The 27335-nt window shown below is 37.8% G+C and overlaps 1 protein-coding gene across 1 annotated transcript in view; it reads right to left on the minus strand.

The window, feature by feature from the left end:
• PREP (prolyl endopeptidase) overlaps window positions 1–27335 on the minus strand; it is an 84667-nt gene that overhangs the window by 35522 nt on the left and 21810 nt on the right. The window contains exons 8-9 of the mRNA XM_068184168.1: window positions 11824–12015; window positions 3043–3240 (exon numbers count right to left, since the gene is read on the minus strand). Coding sequence (XP_068040269.1) covers window positions 3043–3240; window positions 11824–12015 — 390 coding nt within the window. The remainder of the gene's footprint in view (window positions 1–3042; window positions 3241–11823; window positions 12016–27335) is intronic.

Raw genomic sequence — 27335 nt, forward strand, 5'->3', positions numbered from 1 at the left:
GGATTGTGCCCATGAAAAAACTTATGTCTATAAATAGTACAGAACTTCTAGGTTGCAGCAGAGGCCAAATCACAGGGAATACAGCTATCTAGACACTACACAAATGTGTAATTAGCCAAGAATAAATTTGCATTTAAACTATTAAATGTATTTCCTGTCATTCAACCCTAATAACATTTGAGTATGTGTCATACAATGTGACTACCATGTTTGCACACTGGCTAACATACTAAAAAATCCTAATATTCATGCCTGTATTACAGATACATAGGATACATAAACTAACTTGAGTGTTAATTATTCTTTGTTTTTCTCCTTTACAACAACCTGCAAAATTTGGAACATATATTAGGGAAAAGAACACTAAAAGGTATGGCAGTAAGCACTCTACTGGGATCCTCAATGTAATAAAATTAAATAAAATTAAATAAAATTAAATAAAATTAATAAGGTGGACAGGACTTGTTTGAAATCCTGCTGTATTGTGTGTATTGTAGGTACATTCAGGAAATAGAAGTAATTACTACAGAGGTTATAACAAAAAAAAAATCATACAGACTAAAACATGAAATAATAAGGAAACTTATCTGATACCAGGGAATTGCCTCTTTAAGTTGGTTTTATAGACTGGAAAATCAGGAAGACAGAGATTGGTAAACAAATGCAGATGTAAACTAACACTTCTAGGAACTGCTGATAAAGCCTTTTTCCATAACAGTGAATTAACAGGGGACCAAAAGTAGGACTAATCTAGTCTGGATTTTTTTTTTTTTTTAATTTCTCACAAAATGACTAGTAAGCCTAATAAGGCTGATAGGCACAAACCAGCATTAAGGCACCAATTCCCTTAAAGATCAGGATCCAGAAAATGATGTGGAAGTGCAGTGTAAAGCCCTTCAGGCAGCAACAGCAGAGCAGCTGTTTGACACACAGGCAGCTGCCCAAGCTGGGCAATGTACTGGCAAACACTGCACACAGAGCAGGCAGAATTGCCACATCTTAGCAAACCACGATAAAGAATAAGCACGGTTACAGACTACATATCCAGAGCAAATCAACCTAATGTTACACTAATATGCAATTCAACCCCTGCTACTGCATCTCTTGTTCTGTTGTATTTTTAGTGTCACAGCAGTTCATATAAAAAACCATTGTAATATTTTAAACTGTTTTGCCAGGTACTAAATAAATGTAAAACATCAGAGTGGTCACCTAAGCATCTGACCAGAGTGGACAGCAGGGATAACCATATTTTTCAAGGAATACCAGAAATTATTTTATGGTCTCAGCATATATGGGTTTTGAACTGCTTTATTCATTACTTCATATATATGGTTATTATTACTTTTGTTGTAGGTATTAAACACGAGTATGTTAATTTGTTTCTCATTAGAAAAAAAAGAACAGTCCAACCTAATACAAGTCCAAATTATACTGATTTCCAATAGTAAAGTATGAATATCTAGGTTAACCAAGGATCAGCCCCCTACCTTTTGTATGATTACTCCTCTGATGAGGTGAATGGAGGTTGCACACAAACTAAAATAAACCTACCTAAAAACTACCTCTCTGCTCTGCTTTCCTCATTCTTTCCTTATCATCATTCAGTCTACCTTCATTTCTCACCTTCCCTTTTTCTTCCAGACTCCAGGTCACTCTGCCCCAGTTAACAGAGCTATGCCATAGTGAATTCTTTGTAGATGCTAAAGGAAATGAATGAAAAGGAGGAAAATAATCTGCCTAAGCAACCAGCAGGCAGTGAGCGCAGCTATTGCTGGCCAGATGGAAGGCCACAGGCTAAAACAGATCTGGGCTCTTCCCATACACATTTTTAGCAGCTGCAGAGACTCTACTGGCTCAGCTGAGATGAATGGTGCAGGACTGCAAAACTGGCAAATTCTGGCCCACAATGTGGGCAAGTCAACTATGAACCATCAGGCTGAACGAAGTTAGAGATAAATGCAAGAGTGTCCTCAAGCCACTCTCCAGCTGCAATGGCTGCAACAATCTGAATGCTGTTTAAAAGAGGAACTGAAAATATATCATTTTTCTGTTTATGTAAACAGTAAGACAATAGACAACTCATCACACTTCTTATCTGCTAAGATAGAAACCTAATTTTGATAATTTGACATGATTCTTTCTAGCAAAACCAGCAAACTTAACTAAAGTATTTTACAGCCATTTTGCAATGTAATGTTACTGGGCTCTAACTGAAACAAGCAAAAACATAGGTCAGATGTTATAATAACATTTTTATCCTCTTACGATACAAAACCTTGGAAGAAGATAAAGATGCTGAAACCTATCTGCTCCTTCATATTTGAATCTTGTGTTGTATTAGATATTGATTGTTTGGGCCAGACAGAAACAACAACAACAACAACAACAACAACAACAACAACAACAACAACAACAAAAAAGAGTGAACAGTAAATACATTTTCTTGTCATATACTAGATTGACAATTGTGTAGAAAGTCCCTTCCTATGCAAAATCCTACAAGATTTACTTTTTTGTCACACCTGTATTATGTGATCTTTTGGACAGCTCCAGACTTGCAGGACTGTACAAAGAATATTCCTATAGCGATCCAACACCTAGTACTGTAAGGACAGATAGTAAGGATGCTCAAATAAGGCTATGCATAAACAAATCATAAAACTGTCAGAGAACAATTTCTGCGACTTTTATTGATGTTCTTTAAAACTGTAGTTAAAAATCACATTAAACACATTAACAATTATCTTTTACTGAGGCTTTCACCTTCTGTCTTGCTGTATGAAGCAAGAACTGTGAGAATGCTACAATTTTATCTCCAGTACAAGTCAGTCTTGAGTCTTAATGCAGGTGTCTCAAATACTAGCAGGCACATTATTTAGGCTTGATGGATCAAAGGATACATTTTTATGTGCACAATCACTGCTAACATGGGTGGAAGCAGTTTTATACCAATATACCAAATAACTACTAAACTACAAAAAATGAGGAAGACACTGTTCTCAGGAAAAGGAACAATAACATGAGACAAAAAAATCTTACCTGGAGATAAAAAGGAAGTAAACTGGTAGAATATTTCAGTGTCCTTCTTTTGGCCACTATATCCCACAATACTACCAACTTCTAGGGGAAAAGTCTTGAGATGTGCACCAGTGGCTAGGTCATGAAGCTGCAGGATATTCTTCACATCATGCAGGTAGCACAAAACCAGGAAATTGGACCTCACACAAGCAACCCATTCTGCACAGCATGGAAAAGAGAAACAAAGCCACAGAAAACACAACTAAAAAACATGAGAAAGAAAACAATCAGACATACTCTGATCCTAAAATTCTTTCGCATACCTAAATGCATGCAGCAAAATTTCTGACACGCACTGCCTTTAACTCTTAAATCTTTGTAAATGAACCCAAAATAAAGTCTGACATTCTTTGGAAATGCATTAACCATGCTGCTTAAAGTTAATTTATGCAGACACAGGAATAAAGAATTGCTTAATCAATATGCTTATGCATTTAGGATATTTATAGATCAATATTGCTCTTAAATATCACATATTTCAATGCATAACTCAAGCAGAACATTTATCTTTGCCAGCAATAGTTATGGAAAGTAATGAAAATCAAAACAATCATTATGATTTATACTCAAACTAAACTCGTAAGGAAAAAAGACATGGTCCTGTATTGCACATTGAGGTACAGAACCTAGATGTTACTATTTGTCTTGGTTCTATTGCTGAAGTAATCAGGAGACCATTCTTGCAAGCATGCCCTACTAGGTGTAAGAAAAGGGCTATTCTGGAGTGATATTCTCATCATGCTATTAAAAAAAGCCCATGAGCTTATTCAAGATGCTAATGTTGCTAAACAGCATTCTTGAGACTGTAAGGTAATAGCAGCAGGATGCAGCACAGTGAACTCAATCCAGCAAAAGGATCCAGGAACAAACCCCTCTGCGGAGGTTCACTGCCTTTATGTCTCTCCTGGCAGTCCTAGTTCTAGTCCTGCCATGTCTGTGCAGCTGTGCAGGAATGAGAGCTTCTGCTTTACAGAACTCTTCCCATCCTGAGTTTGTTCCTTGGAATAATTACTAGACATATGTGAACCTTTATTTCGTGGCATGCCAATTTTTCAACTGGACTTAAAAAAATTAAAACCAATTAAAATAAAATATCTGGGTTGGTAATTTCTAAAAGTCTCTGTGGTTCTACTGACTACCTCACTTTAATCTCCATCTCTATAGCCTGTACAGTGTAGAAACTCTTTGGAGCTCCAGTTCACCCACGATATATAATGTAACATATTCTCTTCTGTCTCCTGTGTCATTGGCTTTAGATCTCTAGTGACAAGTCTGTTTATTTACTCATACAGACAGGAGAAAGATTAAAACATCTTAATCTTGCTCAATATTTCTGTCATTTAAGAAATTATTTTGCAACAAAAGTATTTTAACTTCTCATTAATTCACAAATTGAATACAAGTAAGACAAAATACAAGCAAAGTTAAAAATCAAAGAAAGTACCCTGAAGGAGGTAATATAAGACATTTTTATGTGTTTATAAGACTAGATGAGGAGGTGATTCTTATTATCTTCCAGCTACATATACACAACTTCTTCTCTGACAATGCAGACTGGAAATCTAAATCATGGGCAAAACACCAGTGTTGGAAATTTTTTTTATCTGCTGGAAGCAAAGAATGAGGAGATAAACCAAATGAGCAAGAAATTTTAGGTAGGACAGACAGGGCTACACTGTAATGCCAAAGCAGCACTGTGAGATGGAGAGTCTAATGTGACAACATTAGAGGAAAAAATACCACAGCATAAGCATATAAAAATTGATGGAATTTCAATTTTATGCCATTTTATGTTATTCACATCTTAACAGCTCTTTCTAGTTTTCTCAAAGTCTTATGAAACCAAATAATTTGAATTCACAGTTGTAAAGAAGACAGTCCTATAAATGCATCTTTGCATATTCAAATTCCAGAATAAAAGTTCCGAGTTGTATGTTGTGCCCCTTTCATCAAGGGTAACAAGTTTTTGGAATTGAAGGTCAAAACCTGTTATTTTGAAAGCATCATATATATGTTGTCATATAGAGTTCAGGTCTGTCATGACCCCTAGAACTCAATGACCTTCAAATCCTTTTAGCTTGTTTCTGAAGGACCAGTGAAATGCAATACTTGTCTTTCTAGACATGTGAAATCATGTTTCATAAACACCTAAATAAAGCTTTACTACTCCCCTCTTCCCAAACACTACCATTCTTTTTTTTTTTTTACTCTCAAACTTTCCAACTCCCTCATGAACTTGTAGTCTAAATTTGGGAATTTTCTAACCAAAGCCCCAGAGTACATGAACTGAAATTTTAGCCATGACCTGAAATAATAAGGTATAGCATAACATAACACTGTTTATAAATTAGTAATCGATGTGTAATTTTAACTCTAGGGTGGCTAAAATTTCTTAAGTGAGGCTGGAGAACATAATAAATGTTTTAAGTTAATAGTTCTATTCAATGACATATTTTGAAATATAGTCACTCTTGGCTGTATACACAAGGAGAGTATGTAGTAATTTAAAATATTTTTTACATTGTCACTGCACTAATTTTCCAGCATTTTTACATGGTTTATGAAATTCATACAAAATACAAATTTAAAAGTTAGCATCCCAACAGCAACACAGCTTTTTTGCATGCAGAATTATTGCCTCTGCAATGAGTAGGAGATCACATGAGATCCACTGGTATTCTTAGCAACATCTATAATTAAAATGTCCAGTTTTACTCTCAAAATTTCTTGAAAAAAAGTGTCATAAAATGGATTATAAACACTCTCAGATCAACTTCAAATGTATATAATATATAGCTATATAATATATAGCTATATATATATATAAAGCTATATAATATATAGCTTTGCCTCAACAAAAATGGGATTTTTATTTTAAAATTATGTTGTGGTGATGCTTTAATTCCTCACTAATTATTTGATTAAACAGTTCAGTTTAATGTTTTTTTTTTCTTTAAGAGCTGATGTTCATTATTACTTTGACTTATATATTTATGAAGAGGTATTACTCTTTTTATTATAAAAGATTCAATTGCTCAGGAGAAAGGCTGCTGGCTTATGTGGGGATTTCTGCTACTAAGGAACTTGCCTAGGAAGCAGCAATATCAACTCTCCATCACCTCTTTGTTGTACAAATTAAATGCTCTCAGGTGGAGATAACAGATGAGAAGCCAATGCAAAATATTTTTAAAACATTCCATGAAATTTAGGAACACAGCTTCTGTGAACAGTACCTGTATTATAACTGGGTTTGGTGCATTGCTAACTGCCTCCAAAACTTACAGTAATGGCAGCTACAAAGAAATGCAAAAATCAAAACAGAGCAAAACATTCAAGCAGACTTGAAAGACCAGAAGTAAAAGAAGACACTAAGAACCAACACTTATATACACGGCAAGCTAAAACAATGCTGAATTATTAACAAGAGCTATTTTTTGACTGCAAGCTTTAAGTTGAGTCTCTGTTATTTCCATGCTCAGCACTGAGAACCACAGATACTGTTGGGTGTGTTGCATTATCAGCCAACCTTTTGGTTTTGCTCGTGCAGTGCAGGATGCATCCTGCATGCCTCTGTATTTCCTAGGAACTTTTAAGACTGTGTGATTTCAAATCTCCTGTCTAAGCCTGACACCATTGCTGCAGGCACCCTTTATAGACAAATGGGGAGAAGAAATAAGCATCTTTAGAGTGCAAATGAACCATTTCTTTTGGATACCCCATTCTGGGATACTATGAATTGCCTGCTGAGCACTTTCACACACACCAGTGATGTTTTTTTAAAAAGCTAACTATCCAAAACCTCACCAATTTATTTTCAGTTAATACCAATGAACAGAGCAGTTACTCTCCTGGATGTATCTAAATTTATCAACCTACCTACTTCCAACATCCATCAGGCACAGGATTTATATTACTACACAATAAACACTAAGAGGTTGCCTTCTCCAACCTGAGCATCTTGCTTCAGGCATCAGAGAAGAGATGAACACACTTGGAGGCAGTACCTTCCTAAGTACTGAAAGCAGGTGTGAAGAGTTATCCTTGGTACTGGCCAGTTTTCTCTGAAGAGTACAGTGACCACTTTGGTGACTACAATACCTTACACACAATTCTTCAATAGCTAAATTTGGGCTAGAGGAGATACAATTCTTAACAAGGCCTAGAAAACTGAGCTCAACTGTGTCTAGTACTTCTAGTTCAACCTTCAAAAAAATCATACACTGCTACTTTCCAAAAACATTTTTTTATTTTGACAGCTGTCATTAGCCACAAAGCTGCTAATGTGGCACCTGCAATGTTGCTATGAACAACTTTTTGAAATAGTTTCAGCGAAAAAAGGGGTTGGGTCCTGACACTAAACATCTACGCCACTAACCTTAATAACTTAAAACAGTTTTGACCTTTCTTTTCTGCAGCACTAACTACAGCATGTGAAGTGTCTGAATGTACAAACACGCTTTGACAGATGCAGGCTGAAATGCTGATGGAGAACACACCCCGCTAGAAAAGCCAAGCAGCCATAGAGCATCAGCAGTTACTTGATGTACCCTGTGCTTATGCATCCACTCAACGTGTGTATTGTTGAGTGAGAATAATTAATGTATTTCAATGGACAGCCAAAGCTGTAGCTGCAAGACGGACCTGGAAGGTCATGGTGGCTTTTTTTGGTCATCACAGACAGTGACCATAAACTTCAGTGTCTCTGCAGATTAACAGGAACCAACGCTGATCTCAACTACAATGAGCTCTAACCATCACTCAAGGCTACTTATGGGTAGCTTTGCAGTTAAAGCATGAGCAAATTACAGAATAAAACATGAATAATTCTGAAACAAGTGAGTAAATGCTGACAAGCCCTCACAATATAAAGCATGTACCTTCTCACTGAAACCCTATCCTCAGTGGCAGCCTGCCATGTTAAAGTTAACGGGAAAGCTTCAACCAGTTCAAGAAGTCAAGGATTTGGTGCTCCTTCCAGACTTTCCCTCCTGGCTTCACTACAGTGCCAAACCACAAATTTCAGCTGCAGTAACTCACCTCCCCATCTCTCACATATTTATGAATTAGTTAGCAGGTTAAAGGTATAAAGAAAAATACTATTTTCCACTTGGGAATTGTAGCTGAGGGAAGGGAAGTATTTTACATGTGCAGATGTGTACAAGGTACAGGGAGCACCGCCAGCGTTGCCTGTGCTTGTTAAATGGCCAACTGAGATTCAAAGAACTGTTCAAGATCCTCTCATCTACAACACATTCAGGAATATGACTTATTCCTCAGCCCTCCTTACTCAGGACATCTATTCTCCTTTTCATTGCCACAAGGAAAAGGCTGGATACTAACTGCTGCTCTCCAGTTGCCCTGCTCTACCAGTACTGAGCACTTTGGGTGCAATGGAGGGTGTAACAGTTCTCAAAATAAATAATTTCACCTTCTAAACCCAGCAGGCTTATCCTGTGCCTTAGAACTAGGGTTGCAGGTCTGTTATGGTCAGTCCGCATTTATGGTGTCATAGCTGCCTTTCAATTCAGCACACTTCTTGCAGCTATGTGGTCATTTAAAGTACAAGTTCAATGTTAGATGTGAATATCCCCTGTGGTTTTACTTCAGACTCCCTGAAAATTAAAACTAACACTTTATAAACAAACTCCAAAGGGTAGGAAATTAGTCTCATCACACTACAATATGCTCTGAGGCGTCCTCTTCAATTTCCTTTTAAAATAGCTGTCATTTATTTCTTCCCCTCAGCTCACAGAGTAGAGATCTAAATTTACCTCATCTCTGTGTAAAATCCCTGCTGACAGTTGTAAAATGAAGTGCATGTACAGCCTCACTGCAGGGATATGCTTGATTTTTCCCTTTATTTCTCAAATTATCTCACTTATAAACAGTTCTTGAAAAAGAAAGGGTCAAAGCCAATAGATAAGTCTATCTTAAAGAATAGGTTGAGGAAACCAAGTGACATTCATCCCATCATGTAGGCATGTGTGTTTATTTCTTGATTAGATTGTATTAGCTGCAGCATCTTTCTAAGAATACAATGATACTTTGTGGAACATTTCTTTATGCCAGTGATGGACACTGGTAGAGATTCTTAATTCTAAATCCTGATTATTATTTGTAAACAAATCTATTTCTGTAACTGCAGCTTTTATGAAATTGAATCTAAGTTACGACACAGAAATGAACAGGCTAAGTCTTCCAGGTAGGTCATACCAGAGTAGGATCCACACATCCCAGTGAAACACATTTGCGACCTAGGGTACCACTAACTATAATGCTTGTGAAGAAATCCTAATACAGCTAAATTACATCTTGTTAAAGTCACTCCCACACGTAAGTAAAAGGCAGTAATACCCATTTACCCTCTGAATCACTGCTGTCTTAGCTTTTGCAGAAGCAGCTTCATTACACTGTCATCTCTTTATCACCCAAATCAAATTCACTTGACTCCAAGGTTTTCAAGAATGAATTATTAACTGTCATCACTATAACTATGTCTTCCTTAACAAAGCTTGTAATGTTTAAAAGAGCCTGATATGGAGACTGGCTTGCTTGCTGGCTACATCAAGTGAAGGAGTGAAGTTTTTTATTTATTCAGGACTACAACTTCCTGAACATGATAAAACTCATGTCTTGGTGCAAAGGATACAACACTAATCTGCAAGTATCTGTAATAAAGAAGCAACTGATGAATTTAAATTTACTTTTCTGTAAGATCTACTACAGATTTATTAAGATCTACTTAAAACTCATCTTCTAATGGGGACTCTTTCATTTGTTCAATCCAATTTCTTTACATACGACTCCAAAAAGCTATAGAGGGAAGGAGACATATGATTCTGTTCTGGCTTCACATTCAGCTACAGTAAAAGATTAATGACACACAACATATTCCTCAAAGTCACCCTGATGGTTTTATATGACAGATTATGTTTGCTTTCAAGTGTTTAAGAGCTGAATGTCTGTTGGGTTTACAGTCTAAAGGCCAATGTCCTCAGCAAACCCATTCATCTCAGCTTTCAGTTTTTTAGTGCAGTTCTTGTTAAGTCGGTACTGTCAAGGCTGTCATGTATAAGCCATTAAATGAATGTTGCATGCATTAATTCTTTTTTGTTTGTGCACGAACATGAACTCATCACGACTTTGCCTTTGGAATTAAACGAAAATGGAGTTGAGCTAAATACCACAGTGTAGGGAAGAGCAGACCTGGCATTTATCTTACTGGGAAGGAATAGATAATCAGTGCTTACAGAGCCACTGGTCAAAGCTCCTTTGGCTGCCTAGACCACTTTCCATGTAAATCCACACATGATAACCACATTTCATGTCAGTCACAGGTTTCTGTCCCATTCTGTTTATACACTCACCACGTCCAAGTCAATTTTTCAATTTGGTCCCACTTTATAAACTGCTGTCCCTCATAACTTAAGCATAGCTTAACATTGCCTGTGTATTTGCACATTACCAAAATTAAGAGTTGGAAGCAATTTTTCACTTACATGTATTACTAATTCTCTGCTTAGGACTCGAAACATATTTCATTTAAGATGCAGGTTGCTCCCAATTAAAATAGTTCCCAATCTTAAGAAAAGATTTGTGCCTCACCAAGCTCTAATTTGCTACATTTCCATTCACTAAAATTCTCTCAATATTCTAGATCCCAGTCATTTGCAACATCACTACAATTCTGGATAAGTTTAGAATCAACATTTATGTCACACGGGGGACACCTAGGCTGTGGCAGAAATCACACAGGGCACATTGTGAACTGCAGACAAAAATAAAGATTTTTTTTTAAGTGACAAAAGCCTTAAGATGACTTTGAAATAGTACTAAAATAGGTTTGTCTTAGTGAGGAAAGAGAGAAGTTACTGTATATGCACATATGAAATCAGATGCACAAAGAGAATTCTACTCATTCTACAAAGCAGCTCTTCACTGCTGGGAAAGTAGGAAGGAATTTGTATAAAAATTGATTAATAAAAAATTCAGAGTATTTTTGAATAACTAATTATACTAGTCAGATAATTAGTACCTTGTACATAATTGTACCCCGTACTGCATGGAGAGCAAACAACACTAAGCATCTGTCAAAAAACAGCTCAGAAGAGGGTCTTCTGTATTATCTGAAACTAATTCTAAGCTTTCATAGAACTTTCTGCAAAATGATGGGATTAAAAAATACACCTTTATTTTAATTATATAAAAACCAAATATTTATGTTTTGAACATGCTTCTATACTTTAAGAATTCCATGCCCTTACACTTTCCTGAGGCTTTTTTTTTTTCAAGTACTGTTCAATCCTCTTATTCTAGGAACAAAAGAAATCTTGTCTCAAATTCTGACCAATTCTGGTCAAAGCATGCTGCAGTACTGCCAGATTTGCCCTTTCCCTTCTTTCTGCTTACAAAGTCCCTCTTGTTGTAATCCCTGACTGTCTAGTAAACATTTATTTCACTGACATGAAGCAGGAAAATACTTTCCCCTCATTTCCTACAAACTCAGAATTGAAACAAGGACAGATGAAGCAACTTTACTAGGGCCACACAGGATGTCAGAGAGAGAAAGAGATATTCTGAATCACTTGTATCTCAGCAAGTCTTTTAATTGCAAATCCTAAACAAAGTTTAAACCCAGGAAAAAAGCAAGAAGGTCTGTAAAAGATAATTCAACAGACTAATTACTGAATTAATTTGGAAAAAGCAGAACCTAATGTCTTTAACCTGAAATGGTACTCTTACCTAGAACATCTTTCTCATGTTCAGGGACGAGAACTTTCCATTTGGATTCCTCTGGATCACTGAAGTCAATGTTGATTAACCGATAATTTGGAGAATGGCGGTTTGTCTTGAAAGTGAACACTGTTCCTTCATTGGTGACATACTCGTACTCAGCCTCAAAGTTATCTATCAGCTTCACCCATTGAAGAATTCCTGCAAGATCAAACAGAATGTCAATTCCTCAAACAAAACCTTTCAACGCCTGGGGGCAAGGCCTTTCTGACAGTTGCTGTAGGCTCTTTGTTGAACAATGCTGGTGACCAGTACAGTTATGGAAAGGCCAGAATGTGTACCAGGTATTAAGAACTTCCAAAGACTGCTCCAGATCAATAGGCTGCAATGGAAAAATGCCAGTTCACAGACATGTTAAGATGATTGGTTTGGGGGAATTTCTAGCAAAATAGTGCCAGAATTATGGCTCATGTTTCACCAGCTTTCCTAAGGGGCTTCTGGAGAGCTCAGATGCTTGCCACAGCAATGCTCCTACCACAGGGGCTGCTGTGAAGCCAACGCCACCAAGCTCATCAGGCTCTTGTCAAGGGAGCTCATAAGCGCCCCCTTCTAAAGACTTAGAATGAAAGGATGCAGCTGAATGGAAAGACTGCACAAAGCTTTCAAGTGCAATTTTATTTTTAACAGCTTTTCTAAAACTACTATTTAATTATAAAGAAATGTTTGCAAATTTTAGTTCCTGCAAAAAATTTTACTTTGAATGGAAAGTTTTCCATCCTCCTTAAAAGCCCAGAACTTCCCACAGAACAGAAATGATGGTATTGGAATGAGTACAATAAACTTCAATGAGAAATTTCTCTTTCAACTCAGAAACAACATTCCTGAAATGCTGTTCTGCAGAAATTTGTCACCAGCAAAGGACAACTACAGTAAGCAAATGTTGATGTGACAGCCTGGTCAGAGAGCCAGAAAACTAGATAAGTTTTCCCAGAATCAGTTTGTGAGACATTAGGGAGTTGAAGATAAACAATGATAGCTTGTTATTATAAACAACCTGTGGGTGTTGTTTTCCTACTCTCTGTTTTCCTGTTTTTCTCAAAGATTGTTTATAAGAAAGGTGTTTTATTAATTAGCCAATCAGGTGAAATGTATTGATTAATTGACCAACCTGGTCTGTCTGTATCGGAACATTGTATAAAAGAGAGAATTTTGAAGTAAAGCGCAATGCTGTGCAAACCAGCCTTCTGGTGAGTCTGTGTCATTTCTTACTCAACAGCGACAAGCAAAAACGTCTGGGTTTCTGAAGAAAGAAACTGCATTTTGCCTATCAATCTCCTAGAATATCACACTCAGTAAAAGAAGCGGACTTCTCTCAAAAAATGAATTGCCTCAGTTTCAGACTGTGGTAAAGAGTGGGTAGTATTGACTCAACCTGAAGATGGAATTTTAAGACTCCACTGCCTTTTATTCACATTTTCCTGTTTTACAATAGGTTGAGAGGCTAGTAGAAAGAAAAAGTAGCAAGGCTAGATAAGATATGTGATATACTTGTTATATGTATCATCCAAACTTACTATTGCAAGCATCATAAATAAGCTATGCCAAAAAAGCAGAATCCTTATTGATATGTGAAACTAAAGCTCTTATATCTTAAAATAACATTTAGTGCACTGTCTGCCCCTTTCCTAAAGCTACAAGTTGGGTCTTTGCTTTTAAGTATAAACAAATAAACTGTTCATAAATCTGTTTGTGAAATTCTATAATGCAATGTTTGTATCAATAAAAAAGCATTTCAGCTTATTTTATAATATTAAAAACTGAGCAAAATAATGCAAGTAGATCATAGCCAAGCTGTAATTACTGTAAATTTAAAAAAAGAAAAGAATAATTGAGGAAGCAGTAAGATGACTAAGGTCATTTTAAACCCATTAGATGTAATAACAGAGTATAGTCAGGCCTGGTACATTCATAAAGTTTGTATCTCTTAATTGCCATTTTGAAGAAGAAAAGAAAAGCTCCCTGTCTCTTCATGCAGAGTGATTAAATTCCACTTTGTGTACTGCTGTAGTAAGAACTTTCCACACAATCCAGTCAATTTAGTATCCTGAGTGAATACACTGCCCCTGAAACTTGATTTTTCCTGAGATTCAAAGTTTTGCCCAAGAGATTTCATGTTGAAGAAAAATCCTGCTAAGTCACTCCAATTGCTGTGAGTTCCACAGATAAAACCTGCTCTGATGCCCAGTGAAAACAAAGCAAATCCATTCTACAGCAAACCCTAATAAACAACATGAAACCATTTCAAGACCCCAAGTCACATGGCATTTTAGTAAATAAAAACTTTAACTGCAGAGTAACACCATAACAATACTGGTATCTGACAGAATGAAACCATCATACTGAAGTACAAGACTTCATAAAAAGAAATTGCCAGACTGTTGAAAAAACACACTTTTTTACTGGCAAATGTGCACAATAGCTGTAATCTCCATGAGTGCAACAGAACTTGGATTCCATGAAGAAAAAGGACAATAATGTGGCACTAGGGATTTACATTGCTTCCTTGCAACTCATTCATCCACTCCCAAATGAGCAGCTAGTAAAAAAGTGAGAGGGTTGGTGTTCTGCAGGGGTACACTTAGTTGTTATTATACAAAAACAAGAGCATTCATCTTATTAAAGTGGCTTTTATGCAGTCCTTAGAAGACAAATATTGCAGATGAATTACCTCTAAACCACTGTCTTACTGAAGCAGTTAAATATGAGAACATCTAATCCAGGATCAGAGGCAGGAACGAGGCAACTACAGGCAGCCCTTACATCAGACACATCATTGCTGCACAGAGGATGTGCTGCAGTTCTCCAGTGAGAGGAACAAATCCTTTGCAATGACACGGCTATCAGCCATAAGAGGATGCTTCTTTTTGCTTGGTTGCAGGTGACCTGGTTGTGGCTGTGACTGAAAGGGATATTCTAGCATTGCTTCAGATCCTCCTGCTTAGCCTTCTCTGTTGGGCTAGAAATAACAACCTAGTGACAAACACAGGCAGTTCACTGGGCACTTACACGGCTGAAAAGTGATGGGGACAGACACCATTTCTCCCCAGGTCATGCCTGTGGAAACACAAAGAAGGGACAGGCCCATACAGTTCACTAGCATGGCACTGCCTCCATATCAAGCACTCTCTGACCTTGCCTCTCAGCAACAAAAAGAACAGTATGTCTGTAAGTTATGACCTCAATAAGTACTTGAAAAACAAGGTGAAGGATAGACATTGAGTCCATTCTTCATAAAAAGGAGAAAAAAGAGTTGAAGAACTGGATCTTGATAAGGCATTTACAGGTTTAACCAGCAGCCCTGAGAACATGTGTCTTTGTGAAGAATCACTGAGAAGTGGCATTTGGATAGTCTAAGGCTACTCTTAACACCTGAAATGCTGAAGACTTCCATTTAATCCACATAAGCACACAATGAGACAGATTTATTATATAGAGAAAAAGCATGACAGTTTCCTGTATGCTGCTGCTATACCCTAATCCTTTCCCCTGCCAGTCCTTCTATTAAAATACATCACTGAAAAGATACAAATGGTTTTGCCTATATGTTTTATACCAATCAGTTGTTCATCATCACATAACTGCATTACAATAGGAACTGCAGGTAGAATTCAGTGGACAATAAAGCCATACTACACAACAGAAATTCATAATCCTGCAGAGCTAGGCTTCTGCAAAAGAATAAAGCAATATTCAGTGTACAGACAGAATTTTTAAACAAAGTTTTTGGATCCATAGACGATCAAAAGAGAAATTGTTTCAGTAAGCATCACAAAATATGCCCTCAATCTTCTACTGGCCTCTGAACATAGTAGAATATTCCACAGTCTGCTGAGAGCTCTGGGTGATGAAGCAGGTCTGTGAATGACAACTACAGGAGAAGGAAAAGCTAATTTGAACAAATTGGTAAGAGCATGAATTATGACAAGGTCTTGTTACCAACCCTCTTTAGACAGAAAGGATAGAGCGGCTGAGAGTCACTGTTAATCACTTCACTAAATGTTCTTGATATTTCCATATTTCATGTTTCATGGAAAGGCCAAACAATCAATTAATGGCAAATAACCTGTGTACTGGAGAGACAGGGTTTAATTGTAGGATTATGTGACACAGGGGAAAAAAAGTTTTCAAAAGGCAAACACTTGCATTTGGTGTTTTTCATGTGCTCTAACAGTCAAAATTACCAGGTGAAGATATAAATGCTCGTCTCCATAAATTCCATTCTGTCTTGTCATTTTTTGCAAGACAGCTTTTCCACAAATGGGGCAGTGCTGAGAAAGCTCAGGAAATGAACCAGGAGGCTTGGGTCGTAACAACAGGACAGGTTTTCTAACCCAAAGAATGACGCCACATTTTATTACAGTACACACATTAAGTAAATAAACTTCTACCTACAGAAAGATAATGATTTTTTAACTCCTGTATTTTCATAGAATCACAGAATGATTTGGGTTGGAAGGGAGCTTAAAAGCCATCTAGTTCCAACCACCCTGCCATGGGGATAGGGTCATTTCACTAGACCAGGTGCTCAAAGCCCTGTCCAAGCCAGATTTGAATACCTCCAGGGATGGGGCACCCACAACCTCTCTGGGCAACCTCTTATGGTGTTGCACAGTACTAATCCACACTAGGTTTTACATTCAATAGAAGACAGAATCTCATGGTACACAGCATACATCAGACTGGAAGAGACTGTTTCAGGGCCCCTGTGGCATGTTCATAACATATTCTGGGAACTGAATGGCAGAGTCCTTCACTCAGACATCTACTTCCACATCAGAATCTAATTTCTTCTTGAATCATGTAATATTCAGCTTGCTCTCAAGCCCCTGCTCTGAGCGAGGCAGCTAGGGAAAAGAACTCAGAGTTTTTTCCTTCTTTTTTCTTCAAAGCCACAAATATTTAATTGTCTCACTCTGATCTCCAAAGGCAAAAGAGATTTTCAACCTATTTGGACTGTCTTTAAAAGCAAGATCTCTCTGTATCTTGGGACCTGACTTCATTTATAAACATCTGAGGGCGGAAATCCTGTAAAGGAGATATTAAGATGCTCTTAAAATGAATGCAACTTCTGTATTTGTATTGAGAGGATACGACTCATTTTGCAGATGATGGATAACAGCTACTCAATGATCATGGAAAGTTAATGTATTTGCCATCTAAAACACAAATAAATGGAAGGAAGCAATCTTCATCCCTTTGAGTTAAAAAGTTCAGATGTGTCAAGATATTTTCAAAGATTAATCCACAGGACAAAAATCAAGCACTTTTATGAAAAGACATTTCTCAATCAGTTTCAAGGCTCCAATTTTACTTCCACTGGAATAATCACTCAAAAGACAGGAGAAGAGAATATATATGATTCATTTTGAGAGCGTTATAGCTCATGCCCTCAGAGAGCAGAACACAGCAACAGAAAAGCAGGCATCAAAGCTAATCTCTCTCCCTCACACTATACTTTCTCTAATATAAAACGATGAAAGCACAAATACCTCATCTAAAAAATAACTTCATTAGGAATACTATTTACCCTGGTGGTGTTCAAAGCCATCCTGAATAAGGCGTCGAGTAACCTGGTCTAAAGGGAGGTGCCCCTGTCCAGGGCAGGTAGGGTTGGGACTGGATGATCTTTAAGGTCCATGCCAACCCCTCAACATTCTATGATTCTGTGATTTATAAATGTAATGTCCAGTCAGAGAGCAGCAGCATGGAGGTGTCCTTGCTCAAATTAACAGCAAGCTATTTAATTTCATAGAATAGCTTGCATTTGAAAGGACCTTTAAAAGTCATTTAGGCCAATCCCCTTGCAATGAGCAGAGACATCTTCAACTTGATCCAGTTGCTCAAACCCCCATCCCACCTGAATTTAAATGTTTTCAGGAATAGGGCATCCATCACCTCTCTGTGATGTGGCAACCTGTTCAAATGTTTTAACACATTTATTGTAAAAATCTTCTTCCCCTGTCTAATTTAAACATACCCTTTTTTTAGTTTAAAGCCATTACTGTTTTTCATATGGGAACAAGCCCTGCTAAAAGTTTGTTTCCCACCCTTCTTACAGACTCCCTTGAAGTTGTGAGGCAGCAGCAAGGTCTCCCTGAAGCCTTCTCTTCTCCAGGCTGAACAACCACAGCTCTTTCAGCCTTTCCCCACAGGAGATGTGCTCCAGTCTTCTGAACTTCATCATGGTCCTCCTCTAGGCCTGCTCAAACAGGTCAATGTCCTCTCTGTGCTGGGGTCCCCAGAGCTGGATGCAGTGTTCCAGATGAGGTCTCATGAGAGCATGGCAGAGGCACAGAATCCCCTCCCTCATCCTGCTGCCCATGCTGCTTTGGATGTAGCCTAGGATACAATTGGCTATCTGGGCTGTGAGTGCACATTGCCGGGTCATGTCCAGCCTCGTATCCACCAATACAAAGTCCTTCTCAGACCCAGCAGGGCTGCTGTCAATCCCTTCATCCTGCAGCTTGCATTGAAAAAGGGGGTTACCCCAACACAGGTGCAGCACCTTGCACTTGACCTGGTGGAACTTTATGAGGTTCCCATGGGTCCATTCCTTGAGCTTGTCCAGGTCCATCTATATGGTATCCCGTCATTCAGGTGTGAAGCACCACTCAGCTTGCTGATATCTGCAGACTTGCTGAAGGTGCACTCGATCCCACTGGCTATTTAGCACCGCTCCCAGTACGGGACCCCTGAGTATGTATGGTCACATTACACCACAGACACTCATCACCCCTGTCCACTGGGACCCTGAGCTGCTGACCACTACCCCTGGAATGTGATCATCCACCAAAACCTCATCCACCCATCAAATTCATATCTCTCCAGTTTAGAGAGATGGATATGGTAGGGGATCACGTCAAAGGTCTCACAGAAATTCAAATAGGTGACAGCCCATAGTGCTTTTTTGTCACTAATTTTATTTAATTTTATTGCTAATAATTTGCCTCCAAAAATGAATGTATATGAAGTATAAATTTATGTATAATAAATAAAAAAATACAGTGAAAGCAAAACTTTGAAACTGACATTTAAGGGATATGAAATATTTTTCTTGAACACTCTATTGTGGATCCTTCCACATATTTTTCAAGATAACTAATTTTTTTCTCCCCATTTGTTAGGATACAACAGCCTTGTTTTGATATTAATTTTTGAAACTTTTTTAAGTTACTTCAATCATAGAAAAATTTTTTAAAACATGGAAGAGTATTCTCCCTCTCATCACATTCCACTTTATAGCTGATGTCTACTGTCGCCTCACTGTCTCTTGTTCATTTTCATTACAAAGTTTTTGATCTACTGTTTCAGTCTACATTACACATACTGACTCATCCCTTTAATGTTACTGTATATAGCACTGTTCATTGCTTATTTATTTATTAAGAGAGCCTGCTAAATTGCAAGACTAAACTAAAACACAAAAGGCCAAACAAACCTATTTTCAACACTGATGTGGATAAACATTACCTTTTTCCACCTGCCCTCAAGTCACATACATGCTTTTTTAGTATGGGGAAAAAAAAGAACAACATTCTAAACAAAGAAACAACACCAAAAAAATCTGACTCATAGCCTTGCTCTTAAATTCTTTCTTGCAACCTTTCCCTGCCAGTCTAATACAAAGCAATTCCAGCTGACAATGACTAAGCAACCAGCAAGCTGTGAACTTCTGTGTTTGCTCCATTTTTATCACGTTTTAAAGACAGTGGCTCTCAAGTATTTTTCACCAGCTCCTATTCCCCTACATGTGTCCTTCCACCACCTCACACTGTTCCCACCAGACACAAACCACCAACCTTCAAGCAGCCCAGTACCCAAGCATAAGAGCCCCTATCACTGTTCTCTCCCTAAAAAGCCCCTGTACCTCCTATTTAAAACAAATCTGCATTTAGCTTCCTTTCCAATCCAACAACTCAACTGCGCTTTCCAATTAGCCAACCCTCTAAGCTTTTTGCATTCCAGAAATCACTGCAGCTTTTCATAAGGCTATGTTTCTACACACACAAAGGTTACAGGAAGAGCCACCTCTTCTCTACCCCATGCTGGTTTATATCCCTTTTTTTCCCCTCTGCTCTCATGCTTCAGGTCCCCCAGGAAGAGTAAAGTGGGGCTCTGCCCAGAGCTCTGAGTCAGTTCTGATCTCAATCATTAAACAGTTCTACAGTGTTCACAAGAGAATCCTGACTTCTTCATTAGCCTTCCCAGCTGCTACCACAATACAAAATAAAGAAAAAGGTCAATACTAAGGACAACTTCAACAAGACCAATAGGCAATGTCCTGCTGGTCTATGTTCATAGCCAAGGGTGATTAAACAGCTTTCATTTATTTCTTGCTGCACAACAGATTGGTGCTAAATTCCTTCTTCACAGCACCAAATCACCAAATTCAAAAGAGTAAACAGTAAAGGCTGACAATCTAATAAAAAAGAAACAATCTCACTTTTCAAGAAAAGGGAAAGACAAAATTATTACCAGGCACAGAAGCATGAAGAGACATGCTACATAAAAAAACACCACTGTTTTTGTGGTTTGGTTGGGGTTTAGGGTTTTTTTGGTTGGTTAGGTTTTTGGGTATTTTTGGTAAAGTGTACAACAAGGTTTACTAATAAATAATTGCTTGATTACTGTGTATCCAGCTGTTTGGCTACTATGAGGCATTTTCAGGTATACGGAGAACAGTTAAGCAAAGTGATTCATGAGAAGTTTTCTTGTTTGACTGGTTCAACAAACAAGCAAACCTGAGCGCTGTCTGTCTTGTCAAGATTGATAAAATACCTACTGAAAATTGTGCCTTACAGTGCTCAGCTACTGGGTAAATATGTGTTTTTTTAAGAAATACTTAGCATTAGATCACTTTTAAATGCTTGTTAGAGGAGCCAAGAGTTAAAAAGCCTATGAGCAGCTTCACAAGATAAGTACGGAAATCTGGAGTACTGAATGAGGGAATAACCTTCTGGTCATGAACCCACAGTGCCGTCCTTCCTGACCCAACAGGCACTGCACTCCTGCTACTGATTCATAAGGCAAAAGTAAACCTTATCAGCTGGCTGACAGAGTAGTCAAATCTGGACAAGAATCCCATAATTTTGTCCCTGACCTTTCTAAACCTCACCCCACAAGGAGCTAGAGTAGCAAGCACAAAGGGAAGAGCTCCCAAATCCACAGTTACTTGAACCAGTAGAGCAAGGGAGTTACCCCAAAAGTGTAAAGAGCTGTCTTATTACAGGGGGTCTTCTCACAGCACTGTCTTGCCACAATACTGTGAATTATGACCTCAGGTCTTGAGAAATAGAGTATTTGTAAAACACTGATATGAGATAAAAATATTTTTTAAAGTGTGTTTGGTTAAGTTAGTTGTAAACAAAGTTCCAATTGGTAAACCTGGTCATTTCTAACACAAAGAGTTTTGTCACAAAAATTATGCTGTGAACTGGGTTAATCGGATGGGATTCACAAAACGCCTGTGGTAGTAGGGGAGTAAGGGAAACAATATCTCCCCAAATCTCTCATCTTTTCAGACTAATTTAAAATCCCCATTAAAATGAAGCTATTTGTCATAGGATACTTACCACAGTGATTTTCTATTATAAAAAGGAGCATTCTTGGCACAAGTAGCTCACAATGGCCTGCTTAAAAACCTAGCAAACAACCTAAACATTTGAAGAGGAATATGACTCAGTCTGTATACAGTAGAAACCCTGTGAAGGGGGGAAGGAAAGCATGAAGAACATTTTAGCTAATCTGTAAGGCAGAAAAGATGCTCAGATGCTCCCTGTACTGTTCATTGAAAGAAACAGAAACACTGCTGTGTAGATTATCTTCTGAGGAAAACAATCTGACAAGGAATGTCACAGGAGACTGCACAGCAAATTCAATTAATCTATAGCTGTTGACAAAAACATCATGACATATAGTAAAGGGGGAAGATCTATTGACACACCTTAATTTTCAGACGCAGAAATAGACAAGTTAAATCCTTTTAAGTCTCCTGAACATTTAGAAATAGTCTACTCTCATTTATTAGATGTGATCTCCATTCAGAGACTAAGATGATTTTCCACTCAACATAGGACAACTTAACATCCACTGACTCACAGCCTGAGAAATACATGAACAATCAATGAATGCATAGGACACAACTCCTTCAGTACAACAGAACTAATATAATGTTCTCTCTTCCAGAAAGTCACTGATGACATCATTATCACCTCACTTATTATTTAATGGCTGTATATGCAAAAGGAAGCAATAACTCATGCTGTGCAGGAAGGTAATGAAATTAATTAACTCAAGATTACTAAAGCAAAAATTAAGTGGCAAATATTGGACAAGCCATATTTCATAAAAATAGAACTTATGAGAAAGCTAAACCAGAAGTTTCCTCTTCTTCAAAGCAATTTACTTTAGATTGTTAGCAAAATCATTCTGTTCCATTTCTTGATGATTTTTGTGGAACAATCTGGATCTTCCCTTTCAGTTTCTTGGATTGAAAAGGTGCAAATTTACTTTTTTATTTGTATTGTCTAGACAGACAGCAAAAATGGGACAGGCACATAATTGAGCATAAATATGGAAGAAGTTCACAATTTAAGAAGGCAAAAAGGGTTTTACAGCTTTGTTTTTTTGACTGAATGAGCTTATCTGGTTGGATTAATCTTTTCGAAACAGCCACAAACTGTTGAATTTAATTTGAAATTTAAAAAGTAAATATTGTCTTGCTATAAAAACATGCTATATATAAGTAACAGTAAAAACTGAAGATCACACATTCCTTTCACCTACTGGGGAAAGAAATATCTGAGCTTCTGTAAGCTTGTTATGGGCTATATTGTGTTGCTTGATGATTCCCACAGTAGCTGACTCATCCCTGAATTCACAGCCATCTTCCAAGTTCTACCAGGAAGATATTTATTAAGCATTTTTTATTTCCACACATTAAACAAACTGTTTAATTTTGCACTCCTGTTTCTTCTTTCTTTTCCCAAGATGGATATCCCCCTTTTCAATCTGCTTCCCCACTCTACCCTGCAAATTTAAGCAAAATAATTCTACCAGCTACGGTGCTCTTTGAGGGAAAAGGCCTTTTTTTGTCTCTCAGACAGACAAAATGAACTTTATTCTGAGCAATAAGGTCTCCTAACATATAGGCAGAAGTATTTTTAAAAAATTGTGCCACCTTTCTAACCTACAGTAAATTAGAAACAAAGCCCACAAATCAGCTAGCCAACCTTAATTCTAACAACCCTTAAGTACAGTGCATTTACTCTTTCTAAACTACGATCTTACAATACAAATAAATTCAGAAGTATGAGAAATTTGTTGACAGCAGACATGAAATAGTTAATGAGTATATAATTTCATATGTCCAGCTGTGTACAGAAGTAGACTAGTTCGGCTAAATCAAACAAGTCTCCAAAAATTAAAATAATGAAAAACTAATCAATAAAGTCTATACATGAAAGAGAAGACTTAAATTTTTATTTGATCATATAAAATTTGCCACATACCAACCTTTATATACCCAGTGCAATATTGCCAGATTGCATGAAGTTTTCAAAATCTTTTTCTTCAGTCTCAGTGAAATAAGAAAATTATAAAAACAATCACTATTCCTAAACAAGCTGTACAATATTCTATCAAAAGTATCCAAACTATGAACCACTTCATAGAAACAAAAATGGCTTTCACTGAATCCAAGAGCCTCAACCTAGAAACCATAATATTGCTATCCAGTACAAGAAGAGCCAGTAACAGGTAACTAGACTATAAAATACCTATACAGGAATAGTTTATTATTGTGATTCCTTCACAATTGAGGGAAGTCCTGACCTTTGTTTTGCTCCATCCAGACAAGGGAAGTCAGGTCTGCCAGCCAGGATGCTGCTGCAGAATGACACAGTCCGTACATTGAGCACAGGAGCTTCTACGACCATAGTGTGGCTTTAGTCCATAAATACACACATGAGCGTTTATCTTGACCTGCTGCTCAAACAGCACTTAAATTCTGATGCATCTCATAAAAATTAAACAGTATAAAGGACACTTCGATAACCAGCCTCTGTGGGATTTTCAAGGACAGGTCCAAACACTGGAAGTGATATAAGGAACACGGATATAAGGGGTTTATTACAGAAGGAAGGATAAAAAAGAAGAGGGAGACAGAACAATCTAAGTACAAAATTACTACAAGATTTTTTGTAATACCAGTTGTGTTCCTTCAGTTCTGAGGTACGTTCCATGTATTAGGTCCTTTCCCTCGATTACTAGTTCTGTTACTTTTTTTCTCTTTGTTAAAAAACCATAGTCCTGTCTCTTAACAGAAGTTTTCCTCAGTCAATTAATTTCAACAATCCAGGAAACTGTTTAGTCAGTATCACTTTAATAAAGTGTTAAAAAAAAGTAACTAAGAATTCAGTGGTCATTTTCAGCTTTCCGTTGCAAAATCAGACTTATTTGCACCTGTCTTCAGCAAGCATCTCCAAGATGCAAAAGCATTTTGACTGAAATAAGCAGAGCCACTCCAATGTTATTTCACTTCTTCTTTATGGTTACTAAATTGAAGCTTCACTGTAAAATCACTCTGTCCTTAAAACAGCATCTATATCAGATGTGTTATCTGCTAGATCTTAGACTAGCTACAATATCATCCATTTTCTTTCATTTTTCAGTTTCCCTCATTCCCCCTTTGCCAGTCAGTACAATTTCTGAAGTAACTAACACTCACTCACATAGTCCTGAAAATAGTTATTTTTTTCTGACAGCTTCTTCACAAACATCTGTGTCTTAATCAGTTTATTTTCTCTCTCCCCTCAACTTTGTACTTTTTTCAGATTTCCTGCTTTAATTTTTTCCAGTTGTTTTCAGTTTTGAGGTATTTCTCTTTTCTTTTTCTCCCTTTAATCTTAGAAGCATGTGAGCTACAAGCCCCTTTTTGCAATCAGCAAAGAGGTCCAAATCTGTCCAGAGAGATACTTGTATTTCACATGGACTGAATCATCCTGAGGGAGCACAGGAGAGCAGGAGCCTCAGCTAACTGTCTAAACAGGTACATTCAGTCCATTATCTTATCACACCTACAGTCTGGAGGTTGTTCTCACTTTGCCTCCAACACAGAATTTGGCAGCAAGCAGAGTCCTTCATTACAGCACAAGGTAAGAAAATGTATTAATAATCTCATCCACTTTGGATCTCAAAGCAGTCAACGATGTAACAGCTGTTGGATGAACATGGCTTAGACTAATTTAGCCTTGTTATTACATACCCAACTCAGCCAAGAGCCCATTCAAGGAGATGGATTTATGAATTTAAAACCAAACAGAATAACTCCACTTGTCCACCCTGTGGGTCCTTTAAATCATACACTTCCCCATCAGCCAACATTACTTGCCTACAATATTGCAATGCATTACAATGCATTTCCCCATTTATTTAACCATCTTCCCTGTTGACCTTATTTCAACTCTGAGAGCACACTTGTCTAACACACTATGAATTGATCTATGACCTACAGACAGCACTTCTGAGAAAAATCAGAAGAAAAAACAGGTTGTTTAAGGAGCTCTCTAGAAATGTAGCTATGCTTACAACTGTTCCTTCTAATCCACAAATGGGTCCTGAAACTTCATCATCTCAGGTCACCACAACCTCCCAGTGATTACAAAGCCCTGCTGAACATCATAATGATCCAAATAAACACATGTACAGGAAGGGTGCATCTTAAAAGTCCTCTGAAGTGAGTACAACACACAGACAGAGTCTTGCATGCAACAAAGAGACGCAAGTCTCTGAACACTGGAAACAGCGGAACCTAGTGGTGTATGGGTTTGTATAAAGTCATTTGACATTCTAACTTAATATAATTAAGATTCAGCATAAAGAGAGTGTCATCCAAGAATTCACATAGGAGAGAGATGTTATGAATATCAAAGTTGGAAGACAAATCATTGACTTTCACATCTCTGAGAATCCACAGGGGAGAGAACTTTGACTGAAAGTGGCTAAAGTCTAAGGTGAGAAAAATTTCTTCTGAAGCATTCTCCACATCTCAGGAATCCACCAGGGTGTCCATTTGAGTGAGTCTTCAAGGTATAAAAAGATTAAATTTATGCCACAAGCTTACGGTCTCACGTCTGCTTGGCCAACTGACTTTCCACACATTCTTGTGAGGAAAGACCACTGCGACTCCTGCTTTTCCATCACCACTGATCACATTTGGGAGCTAACGCTCCCAAAAGCAAAGTGGGATTAAGCATCTCTTATTTCCCCAGAAAGCAAATAAGGAAGAGGAGACATTCATCCATACACATCCAAGAGGAAAATCAATGATTTGGCAGCAATTCTAGGTTACCCCATTTTGTACTATTGCTGCACTGCTGTCCACTGGATTAAGCAAGGCAAAAGGATCCTTGCAGGTTAGACAACCCAGTAAGCAGAGCTCTAAACCAGAAAAAACAGGAGAAAGTGATTCCTCCACAAGTAAGGAAGATGTGGATGGGGTAGGCAAGCCAAAGGCCTGGGTGGTAAGAATGAAAGAGACACAGCAATTCACAAAACAGAGCTGAAGTGGAATCTCTCCAAGCATAGGCATGTGAAGAAGGAAATGCCTGCAGAACAGCCTCATGGAGAAAGCTCTCAAAACTGTACTGAGGATTCAGCACACTTGGGTGCCTGCCTGAACCATCTCTACACTGATGCACACAACATGGGAACAAACAGGAGGAGTTAGAAGTCTGTGTGCACTTTCTGGACTATGACCTCAATGGGATAATGGAGACATGGTGGGATAGCTCACAGGAATCCTGTGCTACCATGGATAGGTAAAGGTTGTTTAGTAAGGATAGGCTGGCAAGGTGAGGAGGTGAGTTGTCTTTTATGTGAAAGAGCAGCTGGAAATTGTGGAGTTCTGCCTTGGGAACGTTCAGGAGATGGTAAATAGCTCATAGGTTAAGATTAACAGGCAGATCAGTATGGGTACTACTGTAGTGGTATCTACTGCTATGTGCTATAGAGCACATAGTAGTAGTCTACTGTATGTAGTACATGCTATGGACTTCCTAATTAGGAAGAAGTAGATGATGCCTTCTTCAGACAACTGGAAGAAGATTCATGTCCACAGGCCATACTCCTTACACTGGAAATTCTAGCCATTCTGATGCCTTCTGTATGGAAGGACAATTTAATCTAGGGCTCAAGCAATCTAGAATTCTACAGTGCCTTGATGATAAATTCCCAAGGTGATCATAAAGCCAAAGAAAGAAAGGTGCCCTGCCTGACCTGGCATGTATAAATAATGAAGAATTGGGTGTGCATGTAGAAGTTGCTGGCAGCCTTGGCTGAAGTTTGGTTGTAGACAAGTCAGTAGTAGTGTCCCCTCCTTAGCCTGAAATATTCTGTTAATAAACAAGAGAACAAGTTTCTTGAGATCCAATATTCAACAAAGAGCTACTGCAGTATTTATT

Source organism: Anomalospiza imberbis, chromosome 3, assembly GCF_031753505.1.
Source record: "Anomalospiza imberbis isolate Cuckoo-Finch-1a 21T00152 chromosome 3, ASM3175350v1, whole genome shotgun sequence".
NCBI classification, from domain to species: domain Eukaryota; kingdom Metazoa; phylum Chordata; class Aves; order Passeriformes; family Viduidae; genus Anomalospiza; species Anomalospiza imberbis.